This window comes from Ammospiza caudacuta, chromosome 11 (assembly GCF_027887145.1).
Source record: "Ammospiza caudacuta isolate bAmmCau1 chromosome 11, bAmmCau1.pri, whole genome shotgun sequence".
Lineage (NCBI taxonomy): Eukaryota > Metazoa > Chordata > Aves > Passeriformes > Passerellidae > Ammospiza > Ammospiza caudacuta.
In genome coordinates this window covers 7,981,883-7,997,873 of record NC_080603.1, presented here as the reverse complement: position 1 = coordinate 7,997,873, position 15,991 = coordinate 7,981,883, and the positions used below count along the sequence as shown (strand labels likewise).

The 15,991-nt window shown below is 52.4% G+C and overlaps 1 protein-coding gene across 1 annotated transcript in view; it reads left to right on the top strand.

The window, feature by feature from the left end:
• The window catches only part of EPHB1 (EPH receptor B1), a 70,502-nt gene extending 65,786 nt beyond the window's left edge, over positions 1-4,716 (top strand). Inside the window, exons 12-16 of the mRNA XM_058812239.1 lie at positions 161-376; positions 2,480-2,629; positions 3,149-3,342; positions 3,812-3,967; positions 4,595-4,716. Of these exons, the coding sequence (XP_058668222.1) occupies positions 161-376; positions 2,480-2,629; positions 3,149-3,342; positions 3,812-3,967; positions 4,595-4,703 (825 nt within the window). The 3' untranslated portion in view covers positions 4,704-4,716. The remainder of the gene's footprint in view (positions 1-160; positions 377-2,479; positions 2,630-3,148; positions 3,343-3,811; positions 3,968-4,594) is intronic.
• Positions 4,717-15,991: the final 11,275 nt, after the last annotated feature.

Here is a 15,991-nt window from a genome sequence, read left to right as displayed (position 1 = left end):
TCCAAAATGTGTCTTTTGGGGTGCTTACCTCTGCTGGAATCAGGCAGGGCAGCTGGAGTCCTCTGGGGAGGTGCAGCATCCTCCTGAGGTCAGGGTGAGTGGCCCTGGTCCCACTGTGGGGTCTGATGTTCATCCCAGTTCCTGCTCTTTCTGCTTGCAGCAAAACGATGGGCAGTTCACAGTGATACAGCTGGTGGGAATGCTCAGAGGGATTGCTGCTGGGATGAAGTACCTGGCAGAGATGAATTATGTGCATCGAGATCTGGCTGCCAGGAACATCCTGGTCAACAGCAACCTGGTGTGCAAAGTGTCCGACTTTGGCCTTTCGCGCTACCTGCAGGACGACACGTCTGACCCCACCTACACCAGCTCCCTGGTAGGTACCTCCTGCAGGATGTTCTCCTGCCCAGCAGTCCCTGTGGCCTGCACCTAGGAGAAGAGTGCTGAGTGTACAGTCTGCCACAGGTGGGAGTACTCATGAGTGTTCCCATCACAGAGGCTCATGGTCCACATAGGCTCATGGTCCTGGCTGTAGTTTCCACAAATTATCCTCTTTTCGCTACTTTCTCTTCCTTCTTTTTAGAAGTTTCCACCTCCCTCCTCCCTAAGCACCGTTCTGTGTTCTGCAGCTTGCAGATAAGCCTCTTCCCTCTCCTCTGTGGAGGAAAGGTGCACAGAGGAGTCCCTGGAGAGACAGGAAGGGGAGGCAGGAAGATCACAGCAACTCCTGGCAGCACAGCAATGGTGTTTTAACACCCCTTCCCCCAGTGCTCCAGGTCTGGTCTGCTTTTTCCTGCTGGAAACTTGTTCCAAGCATAAATTAAAGAGCGAAGCCTAACGGGAGTTCTGCCATTTGCCAGGCATCCTTCTCCTCCTTAATTAACTCATTTGTAGGTAACAGCAGCTCTCTTCTCCCCCTGCTCCTGGCTACCCCAGGGGACCCCCAGCTCCCCACCGTGGCCATTGTCCTGCTTTTGAGACCCTGAGGGGTGTTAAGGATGACCAGAGGGGACAGAGATGAGCAGCAGGCTGGCCTCATCTAATGGATTAATAGAAGAGTGTGAGGTGGGTGCCGGCACGAGGCTGCACCAGCTCCTGCCAAAGCAGTTCCTTGGGCTGCTGAGCTGTGCCCAAGTGCCAGAGCTGGCTCCAGCTGCCAAAATGGGAAAGCCAGGGACATGCCTTTAAGGCTGACTCAATGTTTTGGCCTAGTTACAGCCCCTTACTGTCCCTGCCCTGCTCAATGGGATATTCCTGTTCCCCCCAGACCTGCCCCGCTCCCTGCCCAGACCCTTCCTGCAGGCAGCAGCCTTTGAGCAACCACCCAGCTTTTATTTTTCCTTCAAAGACCCCAGTAGTAGCTGCTGAGATGAGGCATGAATTAGTCTTTCCCCCACCTTCAGAGATAAAAAGAGATTATCTCATCTGTGTTTTTATTTAATTTGGGCCATAATAGATCTCCCCGGCAGCTGGGAAGTGATGCTGTGCCTGCGATTGCATCACTCTGCCTCCCACAGCAGGCTTTTTGCTCTGGGGAAAAGGCAGGAAAAACAACCTAGCAGTTAATTTCTCCATTTGTAGTTATTCAAATCAAATTTTTTGCCATTCATCCTTCAAGAGCGGCTGATGCGTCCTCGGAAAGGCTGTGGAAAATGATTGTGCTAAACGATTCACAGTGCAGTCCTGCCCCCAGAAAATTCCCGTGTGTCTGTGGTTTTCCTTATCCCTTGGCTCTTTTTGTGGTTATTTTATGGAGCTTTCCCAGGGAGCAATCCCTCTGTGTGTGCTGCCCCTCCTCACATCCCTGCACCCTTGGCATGGCCTTTGGCCCTGGGACCTGCTCTGGCTTGGTGAGGTGGCTTGAGGTGCTGAGCCTGATTTTGAGCCTTTGGGAGACATGAAGAGCTCTCTGCCAAAGGCACTTTCCTACAACGGTACTTTCCATTGGCTTTTAAAGGTGTTTTGCTTTTTGCCTTCCACTCCAAAAGTAGGGCTGGAAGGACCTTCAAGCAGCTATGGGAGCCCAGATGAATCTGTGGAGGATGCTTTTAGTTCAGCCTTGTTTCCGTTGAAGGCCAAGGGATGGGGATGCCCGTGGCTCCTCACCTGTGACAAGCACTAGCCCAGTTGTGCTTAGTCTTGTCACCTGGTGACTCCCTGGGAATGGACCTGGGAATGGGCCACTGGTGTGCTGGGTCCTGCAGGGCAGCTGGAGTGGGGTGGTGTCAGTCAGTGGGGTAGATCCTTGGATAAACCCATTTGTTTTGTTCAGCTAAGCTATTTAGGCAGGTACAAGATACATTCATGCAGTTGTTTTTGGCTCCTGCCCCCTCATCCCATCAGGTGTCACATGCCCACTCCTTGGTGGGGTCCCCAGGAACCCACGGTTTGTGGTGTGTGTGGGATGGCCCCAACTCATGGGCATCCAGCCTCCTCTGCCTAGGGAGACATTTCTCAGCTGAAGTTCCTTTTTCTGCAGGGGGGCAAGATCCCTGTCAGGTGGACAGCACCAGAGGCCATCGCCTACCGCAAGTTCACCTCGGCCAGCGATGTCTGGAGCTACGGCATCGTCATGTGGGAGGTGATGTCGTTCGGGGAGAGGCCCTACTGGGACATGTCCAACCAAGATGTAAGCACTGGGGGTCATCCACACTGCTCTGGGGGCTGGGGTCTGGCTCATTCCCAAGAAATCCCTGCCTGAAGGGCTCTCTGCTCCTTCCTGGAGCCTCAGCAGCACTCGGTTTGGAGATGAAACAGGCTGGTGAGTGAGAGGATGCAAGGAGGGAAATTGGAAAGAAAAGCCAGTGGGCTGGTAATTGGACTTCAGCAAGCTGCGGGGCCTTTGAAAATGTTCAGAGGGTTTACAAGCGGGGAAGGAGCTTTGGAAGTGTGACTGCTGCACTCTGGCGAGATCTGCCGAGATAATGAGTGGCAGCTCTCCGCTGGGAGGAACTGCAGCCGCGGAGCATCAGAGCACAGATTAACCTCGGAGAGCACCCAGCTCCTCCCGCTGCCTCGGCTGCTGATCAGCCAGGCTGGCCGTCCCTTCCCGGCTGCCTGCAGCCCCTCTGCCTGCATGAGCAGCTCAGGGAGCCCCCCGAGTCCATCATCCCTTCATCCGCTTTCCCCCTCCCTCATCCATGCTCAGGTCATCAACGCCATCGAGCAGGACTACCGGCTCCCGCCGCCCATGGACTGCCCGGCCGCCCTGCACCAGCTGATGCTGGACTGCTGGCAGAAGGACCGCAACACCCGCCCGCGCTTCACCGAGATCGTCAACACCCTCGACAAAATGATCCGCAACCCGGCAAGCCTCAAAACTGTGGCGACCATCACCGCTGTGTGAGTGCTGGGTGTGGGGCTGCTCCCTGCCGCCCTCCCACGCCGTGGGGAAAGGCTCCCTGAGCACCTCAAGAATCCATAAATCCTTAGATGGGGGCAGCGGAGTTCTGTCTTCACTCTGCCTGACAGTCAGACAAAGAACATGCGGTTTTCAGCCAAGCAACAGCCATAGTTCTTTGCTATTGATTCTTTTTGGTCTGTGACCATTTGGGTGTGGTGGCTGCTCTGCCGACGCCTCATCCCTGTGGCTCCCAGGGAATAAGCTGGAATACAACGTGTGAGCTTGCAAAGCACTGCTTGGCATGACAGTGTTCCCATGGGACAGGCCTTCCTCATGGCCTTCCATGGGTGTGTGTGCTGGGGGGAGCACAGGGGTAGCAGGGGTGGAATGGGGAGTGTATCCCTGTGCTAGGCAGGGCAGCCCCTTGGTGCCAGCCAGGCGTGTCCTCAGTGGTGTGTCCTGTTTCAGGCCTTCTCAGCCCCTCCTCGACCGCTCCATCCCCGACTTCACTGCCTTTACCTCAGTAGACGACTGGCTGAGCGCTGTGAAGATGAGCCAGTACCGGGACAGCTTCCTGACTGCTGGCTTCACCTCCCTGCAGCTGGTGGCCCAGATGACATCCGAGTGAGTTGGCCATGCCAGGGCTGCCCGAAGCAGGGTGCTGCCCAGCTGGGGAGGTGGGAGGTCAGTTCAGGGCAAAGGACAGGTGTGAGCATCCCTTACATTGGTCACCCAGAGTCTGGAGGTGGCCATATTCACTATTTGGGGGTCAATGTGTGGGTGTCTCCCTGCTCTCAGTGATGCTCATGGGGCCATGCTTGGGCTCTGTAGAACTGAGCTGAACTTACCTCCATAGAATTCACAGAATGACTGGATTGGAAGAGACCTTAAAGATCATTGAGTCCAATCCACATCCTAACACCTCAACTAAACCATGGCACTGAGTGCCACAAATCTTTTCTTAAACACATCCAGGGATGGTGACTCCACCACCTCCCTGGGCAGACAATACCAGAACTTCATCATCCTTTCTGTAAAAAACTTCTTCCCGATATCCAAGCTATATTTCCCTTGACGCAGCTTGAGACTGTGTCCTCTGGTTCTGCCTGGTGAAAGAGACCAACCCCCCCTGACTACAACCACCCTTCAGGAAGTTGTAGAGAGTGATAAGGTCCCTTAGCAACAGCAAACCAGGTTCACTACCCTTGGATTGACTTTCCTCTGACTTTCATCTGTCTGCTTGTCTTCCAGAGACCTCCTGAGAATAGGGGTGACTTTGGCTGGGCACCAGAAGAAGATCCTGAACAGCGTGCAGTCCATGCGAGTACAGATGAGCCAGTCTCCGACCTCGATGGCATGACATCCCTTGTCCCACGGGGAGGGGCCGGGGAGGGCAGAGGTGGGAGGGGAGGAACTGACATGGGGCAGCGCTGCCAGAGGAGCCACTGCTGCCTGGGGACTGTCACTGCAGCCCGAGGGTGTTCCTGGGACTCACCTCTGACTGGTGACTTCCGTTCCTCACCAACAGAAGCACACTTACCAATGTCATGGGGGACAGCGTATAAATACGTATAAATATGTACAAATCATATATTTAAAAAGCAAAGCAAACCACAAAAAAATCATAAAAAACAATGAAGACAAACCAATGTGCGTTGGGGAAGCAAACCCAAACCCTAGAGACCAGACTCCAATCCTGCCACCAGTGAGCAGTGGTCAAAACTGAGAAGGAGGAAGGGGCTGTTGGGGAAGGGAGAGGCACGAGATGGAGCATCCTATCCGGAGGAACCACCTTCCTTTTTCTTCTTTTGCCCTTCCTCCCTGTCCCAGCCCTCCTGGTTCACCCCGCTCCCCTCTCTGCTCACGGACTGGGTGGAAGTGTCCTCAGATGTCTCTGCAGCTCCCTGCCATCCCACCCGGGTGCCGCTCCGGCAACTACCAAAGGACTTCACTGACCACTGCATGGGGGATCCGACTCAATCCAGTTAATGTCTTCATATTGAAGAAGAGATGTACCTTCAATAGAAAACCTTGGGTTTTGGTTTTTTTTTTTCTCTTTTGCTTGCATTTTTTTTGCAAAAAGGAAAAAAAGGATTAAAAAAAAAAAAAAACTCTCCATCCTGGAAAATGGAAAGAGGTGTTCCCGTGTGTGTGTGTGCGCGCTCGTGCGCCTGTGTATGTTGTCAACCCTCCGTGGACTCGCTGCTCGTCCATGACCGAAGACCAGCGCTGACCCTGCAGCCAGCAGCCGGCCAGGCCCGGGGCCAGGGGTTGTACCCACAGCCCCCAGGGGCAGGAGGCAGCCTGGAAGCACCTGGTGATGGAGGAAGGGCTCAGCATCCTGCACGTGGGGAGGAGGATGCCAAGGGCCAGCCGGCATGGTGGGGATGGGACGGGACTGGAGGAGCCACCGCGTGGCTGTGACTGGGTTGGTGGCTGCTGGAGGAGGAGAGATGCTCTGGGAAATGGACTGCTCAGGCCTCCAGGGCCTCGGTGATGTCTGGAAGATGGCTATGGAGGACTTTTTCCCCCATCTTGTGGACCTGAGGATTTTGATATTGATTTATGGACTTAGGTTTCATGGCTTCAGAGGTAGGTCCGAGTATCTTGTGTATCTCTGTCCATCCATCCGTCCTGCTCTGTATTTTTCTGCTCTTTCTTTATAGCCTCTTTCAGTGGATGTTTCCTCATATTTTAATTTAACCTTTATTATTCTTTTTTTTTTTTTTTTTTTTGTTCCTCCATTGGTCTCCTAGGCAAATTGATCTGGTTAAAATTGCCCAACACGTGTTTAGTGTTTACCCAGAATATTGTAAGGCTGGGCCATCTGACTTCCCCTGCGGATCGCGCCAGGAGTTTATAAAACAAATGAACTCTTAATAAGGCTTTTACTTAGAGGGCTGTGTGCGAGTTGCAATGATCCATCACCGTGCTCTCGCTGGTGCTGTGCCGCGTGGTGGCAGAGCAGTGGCAAGGGCTGGCTGTGCCTCAGGGGCTGCAGGTCCCAGCTGGGATTTGGTGGTGTGGTGGCTCATATGTACATGGAGATCCTCTGTCCTCTTCACTCACCCTCATCCCTCTCACTCTTCCATCCCCACCGTGGCAGTACTCCACATCTGCCTGTGCCATGGGGATGTCCTGCATCCATCCATGTCCTGGAGGTGTTCCTGAGCCACAGGGATGCCCCATGTTCAGCTGTGTTATAGGGGCTGCTTTACTTCTCAGCCCATGTCTGTCTGTGCTGAGGTGATGTCCTGTGTCCATCAGTGCTGTGAGGATGACTCACACCCACCTGGGCTGTGGTTTTTCCCATTCTGCCATAGGGCTGTCCATATCCAACTACACCATGGGATTACTCCATGTCCATCTGCCCTATTGTATTCCCATCTATGCCAGGAGATGCCTCACCAGATTTGCTTGCTGCCTCTGAACACAAGGAGAGAAGTCTGTGCTCTGTTTGCTGCCAGCACCTGTCCACATCTCCTGAGTGGGGACACTCCCTCCTGTGTTGGGGCTGTAGGGTTCTCTGTGGCTGGGTGGACCCCTGTGTGTCCCTGAGGAGCACATGCTCAGTTCATGGTGATTCATGAGGAACACGTTTGTGCTCATGGTTCATCACCACCAGCAGGTGAAGGACCCTTTGGGGTGCTCTCTACACCTCCAGTTTTTTTTCTGCCATTGCCCAAGGCAGGTAACCCGTGCTCTGCTGAAGAACGGGAACTAACAAGATGCAGGAATGAGCTTGTTTGAATTCACTGAACTCCCCCCAGAGAAAGAGGCAGAGAAAAAGCCCCCTTGTTTACAACAGCAGGGACTGCTCCTCTTCCTGTCTGATAGGCGATTGCTAATACCTCTCGGGATGCTGGCGGCCCAAATCTGTATTCTGGGATGTTGTCACACGGAACACAACATGCAGATGGAGCGGGTGCCACGCATGCTAATGCACCACCCCGCCACATTGGTATTCGCTGGCACTGAAGGGTCCTTTGTGGGTTTTTTTATGATTTCTCTTTTATTAGAAGGAAGCTAAAGGCATTTAAAGGAACGAGTGACAGCCACATAGGATAAATATCAATACTGCACCTTTATGGCTCCCCTGCCGCTGTTGCCTGCCCTGTGAGCACCTGCAAGGCAGCTGCTGCAGCCTGCTCGGTGCTGTCCCTGCCCCAGCACGCCTCAGCAACCCTGCTTTCATGTAAACCCTTTAATGCAGAACCACAGTGCCACAGGGTGAGAATGGATCTCTTAGACCATTGAGTCCAGCCTGTCACTGATCCCCACCCTGTCAGCCAGTCCTGAGAACTGAGTGCCACAGTTCTCTGTTCCTTCACATCCACTGTTCCTTCAACACCTCAAAGGATGGGCATTCCACCACTTCCCATTCCAGTGTTTAATCACTCTTTCAGTGAAAGAATTCTTCCTGGTGTCCAACTCGAACCTCCCCTGGCACAGCTTGAGGCCATTTTGTGGTGAATATGAAATGTGAATCATTCAGTCCTGCCCATCCCACTCAGCAGATCAAGTACCCTTGAGGGGTCAAACTGGGTGCTCAGGTGCTATCAGAGATGCCAAGACCCTCTTGGTTCAGTTTCCCAGGGATGATGCTCCTTGGTTCTGGGCCACCAGCAGTGCTCCTGGGCATTGCCAGGGCTGGTGGCCCTTCCATTCTGTTGCCCTTTCCCAGTTGTCCAACATCTGATGTCTCCTGAGCTGTGTCAGAGCAGATGATTCCCATATGCCACCACTCCTCACCAGCTGTCCCTACATCTTGGCCTTGTGCTGGGATCTGTATGTGTCCCCTCCAGGGTCATGCAAGAGCCCAGCAGCAGACTGGTGATGCTCTGGGGTGAACAAAGAGGATGTAGGTGGGCTCAAATAAATCCCTGCAGTGAAGAGCCATCATGGGTCAGGGGAGTTGCTGTCTAGGTGATACTTGAGGGAGGGTCACCACAGGCCACCTGTTCTCTTGCCTCTCAATTAAAGTTGTTTTATCTCAACCAGAAGATTTTATGAAAGGCCATCAGTCCGTTAGTGGAAAACAAAGAGCAAAGTCCAAAATAGCTATGTTTGGTTTTTGCTTTTTCTTGAAAAAAAACAGCATAAAAATTTCAGATGATTTCTGACAGATCATTCTGTTACTTTAGAGGCCTTTCTTCCACAAAAATCAGTTTTCCAAACTGAAGCCTTTCTGACTGGAAGTGACTGTGCTATCCCTGCCTGGCCATGGCAGCACTGTTGTGTTTGACCTGCTCCTCCTTTTCCTTTGTCAGATGCCAGGGAAGAGGCTCTCACCTTGACTTGGGTGGCACCTCTTTGATGCTGCTCAGTTGCTCTTACTCCGGCGAGAGCCTCTTCCTTAGTGTAAAGATGAACACTCCAGTTTCACATCTTTTGATTCACACTGGTTGGTGTTGGACTTCCTTTCTTTGATCGCAGAGGAGAAGGGATGGCTCAGAAGCTCTTTTCTGCCTGCAGAGTTATGGTTTAAAGGGAAGAAAAAGGAATTTTCGATCAAAGAGGACCCCAACTGCACAGGCCTTTCCTCTGGGCTGGGTTCCATCCATCACACAGGGTCCTGAGTGAAGCTCAGTCACAGTGCCTTGCTCTTTTGCTGCATCCCACATCTGAATATCCATGCATGGATGTGGCTGTGTGCCCGGGTGAGCCCACCTCACCCTCACCCCTGATCCTGGCCTTTCACTTTGTGCTCTGCAGTCATCAGCTCCTTCTCTCCATTTCTATGGCAACTGTAAAAACCTCAACCCTTTTGTGTCTTTTTAGGGGATTTTTTGTGTGTGTGTGTCTGGGTTGGCTTTGTCCTTTTTGCATAGAGTGTTAAATCAAAAAAGGGACTTTTGGCTACCAAACCCCTGCTTTGAGCTTGGCTCAAGGTCTCATGTGAGAAGCAGTGGGCAAGATCCTTACAACTGGACTGGGTGTTGCCAAGTTGCTCCACATTCCCAGCCCTGCTGTTACTTCCCTCATCCCCCAAAAATCTCCATTTGCAATTCAGCTGCATTGTTCTCCCCTGGGGCTTTTCCGTGCTTTTTCCACTGCCCATCCCTGGGTGTGATGGAGGAGCAGCAGGCTTCTCCACAGCAGTAATTAAAAGGAGATGTGGTGCCTCTGCCAGGGAAGGTGAACCCAAGCCCCTCGCATCTCTGAGGCTTGAATGTGGAAGAAGAGCGTGTATTAATGGCATAATTATGTGCCTCTTCCCAGATAAAAAAAAAGGAATGTATTTTATGCCATTTAATGACCTTCAAATTAACAGTTCTTTGAAAGCACTTATGTATATTTAATTTTAAATATTTCTGCAAGTCAGAGCAGGGGTTGCGATGAAAACAGCAGGCAGCCGGTTTTTAAATAAGAGTGATCTCAAACCATTATTTTTGAGCCTGTCAGCTCTTGATGCCTCTAATGCTCCTTTGCCAAGGAGAAAACAGGGCCATCCCTCCCCCTAGCCTGAGTCCCATAGGATCTCTTCTGCTTTCTGCTTTTCCAGGTGTTAGATTCAGAGAGAAGGAAGGGCTGGGTTGGGATTGGGGTTGGGTTGCAGAATCTCAGCAATAAGTTTGCCTGCATCCCAAGGACATCTCTGTGGGAACATCCCAGTTGGCCCATGGTCTGGGATAAATCGTTGGGCATCACTTAGGAAAGGTTTTTTGCACTGCCATCAGCCCCTGCTGTTGTTCTGAGATGAGGACAGACACGTTTCACTTTGTTAAGGTCTGAATTAAGGCTTTTGCCTCTGATCCATAAAAACTGCCGATATATCTGAGCCACTCTGTGTTCACTTGGAAATCATTACTCTTAAACATTGAATCTGAGTTAAAAAAAAAAAAGGATCAATCAGCTTCTGAGACGAGGAATGGATTTACAGACCCAGAAATGTTCTGTAGCTCCAAGGCCACCTGTCCTCCTTTCCTGCTGGAAAGGATGGGGCCCAAGGAGTCACATCCAGCTCCAACACTCATCCAGGTGCTGCTTGTCCTTGCTGCCCCAGTGTCCCCACTGCATGAGGAGCTGCAGGGGGATTTAGTGATCAGGTTGTTGTCTGCTGTGGTGCCTCTTGTGTGAAGGATCCTGCCAGGGTGGATAGTGATCCAGTACTTGGATCATTCCCAGTGAGTCTCCTCAGAATTTTGGAAGTTCCAGAAATTTCTTGACTGATGATGGGGGAGAAGCCAGCTCCGCACTGACAGGATCCTGTGGCAAGTTGTTTCACACCATCAGTGATTTCTTTGTTGCTCCTGTTTTGGCTTTTTCATATTTTTGGGGTGTTCTTTGGGATCATCTTGGCTCATCAACCCTCCTGCCATGGGGGAATGGCTCTGCCTCTCCCAGCTGAGCTCAATCTCCTCCAAAGCCTGTCTGGGAGGTGTGAGAGCTGCTGTTGGGTTGTGCTGTCCCATTTTTGATGTCCTCAGGGTTTGGCTCTGTGTCTCAGGGGAGATCTGCTGGCTCCTGTCCATCACTGGGCCCTGATGGGCTGTGTTGCCTTCCCAGAGTTTGACATGGAAAGGGGAGCTGCTCCAGTCAGGAGAGGACCTCCTCTGCTTTGCCTGGCAGGAAGAGATGTGAGGTGGGAGCCGTAGCAATCAGTGTGGTGTCTTGGTTCCTGTCAGAGCAGCAGATTGGTGCTGGGGAGGGAAGTGCACCTGGTCCTGGTGACCATGGTACCCTTCACCTGTGTCTTTTGGGGTTGTCAGAGCTGCTGGCACTTAGGTGGCATCCCAAGACTGTCACTTTTGGCTGGCTGTCTTCCATGGACCAGCACTTTGAGCACCCCTCCAGCCTGGGCACAGCTGCCCCCTTCTCCCCATCTGTCTCTGAGCATTTTCTGCTCTCGTTCCTCTGGCCATTGGAATTCAAACAGCCCCAAAGCCCCTGGCTGTCTCACCCTGCTGCATTTCTCTGCTGTAGTGGCTGTTTTGGGACATCTCCGTGTCCTTGTGGACCCCAACACGTGATCAGCTGCATTGCAGGTAACACAGCCGTGGAGGGGTGGCCCTGTCAGTGGCAGAGGCAGGATGGTGTTGAGGTCTCCTGGCCTGTCTCTGGAGGATTAGTGCTGGAGGAGGTTAATCTGAACAAACCAGCCCTGTGAATTTTAAGTGGATTAGCTGAACTCTGCTCCTTCCCAAAGCAGACAGTGCCCTTTTGGGGCGCACGTGGAAGTGGATTAGGCAAAAATCTCCTTAAGGCTGCGTTAATTCTAGATAAGTGTAAGGAGATTAACGCCCTTCCACTTAAAAAAATTAATTGGAGTGAACTTTTCTCTGTGTCCCCAAGTAAACAAGACTCAGAGCTTTCCCCATCCAGCAGCTGGGCTGTGCCTTTCCCTTCTCTGCCCCCCCATCCCCTCAGTTGCGCAGGAGCTGCCATTGTGGTGGGGGAACCTGCTCCTCTCTGATTATCCTCAGGGGCCTCATTAGGCCATTGAACCCTTGTGTGAAGGTAGGGAGAGAGGACAGGAAAATTATGGTCACCATCAGTGCAATTATCAATGCTAATTAGTGCCAAGCAGGACTGACAGCAGGAGGTGCAGCCCATGGCAAGTGTTGTCTGAGGAGCCAGGTGAGCCTCACATCACATCCTTGTGGGGCTTCCATGGACAGGCAGATGTGGAACATGCACATATTGCTTGGTTTACTTATTTTTCCCCACCATGCTTTGGCTGAACTCTTCAGATTCCACAGTCTAAATATCTGGGAGCCAGCCAGAGGCTGCTGTGGCACTCAGGCTGGGGTTAGTGCCTGGGTGGCAGTGCCATGTCATGTCCCTGATGGGGATGGGGTTTTGGGAGGCCCCAGGGAAAAGGGGGTGAGGTGAGACTCCTTTTGCAGAGGGTCTGGAAATGGACTGGTGCTCAGGGACAGCTTTGGGTCACTCCCAGAGTTGCCTCCATCCTTCCCCATTCCCACCATTTTCCATGGCATCACACGGGCACAGCGGCTGCGTTTGCAGAGCCACCCATCCTTGATTATTTTGCATATTTGCAATTCTGCCCATTCCCAGGAGTGTGGAAAGGGAGAGGCCCGGGGGGTGACACGCTGCCTGCATCCCAGCCACTCTGTTCGACAGCTCCTTCCCTCTTGGAACGCCTTCTCACCGCACAGACGCGGCCCTTTCATTGCTATTTGTGTCACGCCAGCTCTCGGAGGCTGAGATCAAAGCCCTGCCCGCCTCGCAGGGGTTCCCACGCCGGGAGGAGGAGGAGGTGGGATGAAGGATGAGGAGGTGGCTGCATAGCTGGGGATGACCTGTGCTGCCCCCAGCCCCCCCACCCCAATCCTCATCCAGCTGTTCATGGCCTGTCCCTCGGGTCTTTTGAGATCCATCCTTTGGGATCAGCCCAAATCATCCTTGGTTGTCCCTGGATCATTTTTGCCCGACAAAGAGAAGGGCTGCAGCTGCTGTGGGAGAGCCGAGCCTGCAGCCACCACCACCCCCGGCAGGGCGCGGGTTCCCCAGGGCAAACAACCCCCAAAGCCTTGGGCAGCCCTGCTCTGCCGGGTGGTCGGGAAGGAGGGCTGAGAGCCGGGAATGCCGCGGGGGAAGGCGGTGACGGGGCCGGGAGCAGCGCCCGGGGCCGGAGCCGTGCTCGAGTCCGGCTTTAATGTGGCAGAATCCGGAGCCGATAGAAATCACCGCGACTCGCACCCGTCCCCCGGACCCGCCCGGCTCTAGTATCCTTACATCAGTCGTGTTTCTCTTACAGCTTTTTTCCCAGGTGTTTTGCTGTTCTAATCCCACTAACGTTAATGAGAGCTGTGAGACCAAACCTCCAAGCATGGCACCAAAAGTTGGCCCCCTGCGCCCAAGAAATAGCCAGCAATATCTTTTCCCCCAGCTCAAGTTCCCTTTTTAAAAAGATAATCTCAATTTCTCTTCCCTTTTCTCTGCCCCTTTTCCCACGAAACACTACATTACTAAATAAAACTTTCATTACTACCTGGGTTTGCTAAAGAAAAAAATTATTTCCATTCAGGAGAATGATGAATTTTAATAGGAGTGAAATGTCAGGCACAGCTGGGGTGGGTTTCTGAAAGCATTGGTATGTTTGGAGAGGCACAGAGATGCCCAGCAATAATTAGCCAGTGAGCCCCCTTTTTTTGTGACCCAGCAAAGGGACCCAGCAGTCAATTGCTTTGTTATTTAATGTGCTGCCTTTATGTTTCCAAGGTGCAATTGTATATTAAAAGCATCTTTGCCTCTCTAAGTGGCTAAATAATGGGATTTTGCTGCTGTGTGGTACTTGTTGGTTATAGGGTGTGGAGAAGGTGCTCCTAGGGCTGCTCCTCTGGTTCCCAGACCTTTTGGTTTCCCCCTGGCAGCAGAGAAAATGGGAATTTTTTCTTTTTGTGTTACATTGGAAAAAGCAATTTGATGGTGCCTGGTGGTTTGCTCCTGCTCTACACCCGTGGGGGCTCATTTTGCAGTGGGAGGGGGTGGAAAGGCATCTTGGCTGCGGGGGGACACAGATACCCTCCCACCCCCAAAATCGCGTCCCAGCCTCCGCTCCCTAAAGCAACTCAGCTTCACAAAGAATTCCATCTCTTTTCCCCCTGAAGAGAAATGGAGAGCTTTCAGTGAAATCATCACTTTTCTGACAGCATATTAATTAATCCCTGCTCTTTTCTTTTTTCTTTTTTTTTTTTTCTTTTTTTTTTTTTTTTTGAGAGGCTGGATGTGCTGTAAGAATCCTTTGGGTTTCTCTGGGCGCGGGGAAGGACGCGTGGCTCTCTGAGCTCTGGACCTGCCTATTCTCACCCTCTCCTCCTTCCTCTTGCCTTGCAGGGCGTCGAGTGCAGCATTGCAGCGGGGCAGCAGCGTCGGAGAGGGGGTCCCAGGGGCTGTTCCCAGCCCAGGATGCTCCGGGAGGTCCCGCAGCGCCCCGGTCCCCGTCCCCCCGAGCCGCGGCGTGTCCCGGGCCAGCCCTACCCTGTCCTGTACATAACCAGTGAGATGTCTGTAAAAGATTTCAATCCTTGGAATTTTTTTTTTTGCTCCCCTGTCCCCCTCCCCTTCTTCCCCAATTTGTTGATTGTGTTGAAATTGTCGGAGTTTGTAACAGTATCTTTCAGAGAATATTGTACTAAAGAGAAAATTGCACTCAATAAAAAGGATGAAATAAGCCTGGTCCCTCGCCTTCCCCTTCCCAGGGGCAGCCTTCGTGCTGCCGGCTTCTCTTCAGCTCGGAGCTGGGGGAGTGTTGCCATGAATATTCATTTGGGGAGCTGGCAGCGCTCCACCGCTCCTTGACTTTACCTCGAATGTTGATGTCTATCAGATTTGGCTCCCCGGTTTGTAAATGAAGTGACTTTATTCTCGGCGATCCCTATCGGAGCTTGCTCGCAAAGCAAAAAAGCCGGGAGAAGGAGTTTTCCTGGCGCGGCTGTTTGTGCGGAGGGAGCGCCTTTCAGAGCCCTGCTGGGCCATGGCTCAGGGAAGCTCTGCTGGAAGCGCTGCCTGGGATCAAAGTGCTGTCCCTGCTGGCTCCGAGCTTCCCGAGTCCTGCTGGAGCCTGTCCGTGCACCTCCTCCTGAACCTGCTTTCCTTAAGGATTATTGTAAATGATGGCTGGAAAATGGATTCTTCCTCGTGCATGGCTGCACTTGGGCATTTTATCCTGCTGGGATCAATCACACAACCCAGCCAGCTCTGTCACACTCTTGGGGTGGTCCTGTGCAGGCTCAGGAGTTGGACTCCATGATCCTTGTGGGTCTCTTCCACCTCAGGATATTGTGATTTTCTGATCCAGGTGATGCTGAGAGCAGCTGGTCCTGCTGGCACTGGGAACATCCTCCAGCTGACAACAGGGGCTGAAACAGGGGCTAAAGGTTTTGTAAATTAGAAATATGCAGCCACCAATGAGCTGGGATTTGGGGATTCAGAAATGGGAGCTGCCACTGAGAGCTCTGGAGGTGGGGTTAGGGGTTCCCATGGCTGGGGTTTTGGGGTGAACCCTGGGGAGGGAGGCAAGCAATGCTTCAGCTGTAGGTGGGGCTGGCAGAGCCCTGTGGTCCCTGGCATCCTATAATTGTCCCACCAGTGGTGATGATATGAGGTGTTCTCCTGGCTCCTGTCAGGAGATTTCCAAGTCCTTTCTGCTTCTCCAAGGCCATTATAGCTGGGATGTCTTTATTACAGGGATTTGTGAGTTCTGTGTGCTGGTGGGGATTACTCCAGGTCCCTGTGGGCAGGACTCCACTGCCCCAGACTCACATACCACAGTGACGTTTGCCTCACACTTTGCACAGGGATAGAACTGTAGTTTTGGGTATTTTGCATGTCTTTTTGCCAAGCCCATCCCGACAAATGAAAGCAGACTCTCTGCCATCTTTGGATATTCAAGATGCAAATAGGCGGCAGCTGATGGAGGGTAGAGTGAAGTTGTTTGTGTCCTTAATTGAGTAGGCACTTGATTTAATGGGCTTCTGGTGTGGTTTAAATGAGTGTTCATGTTTTGTTGATTCCTCTGGGATTTGTGATGCTGGGAGGATGTATCCCTCACACAGGTCAGTCTGAGGTTTTCCCCTTTAGTAACCAATAGACGTTTACAGCCAGTGCTTCATGTTCCCGAAGTAGTTTGCCTTGGGAGAGCGTTTTAACAGGGTCTGGGAGAGCCCTGCTGTCAGTGTG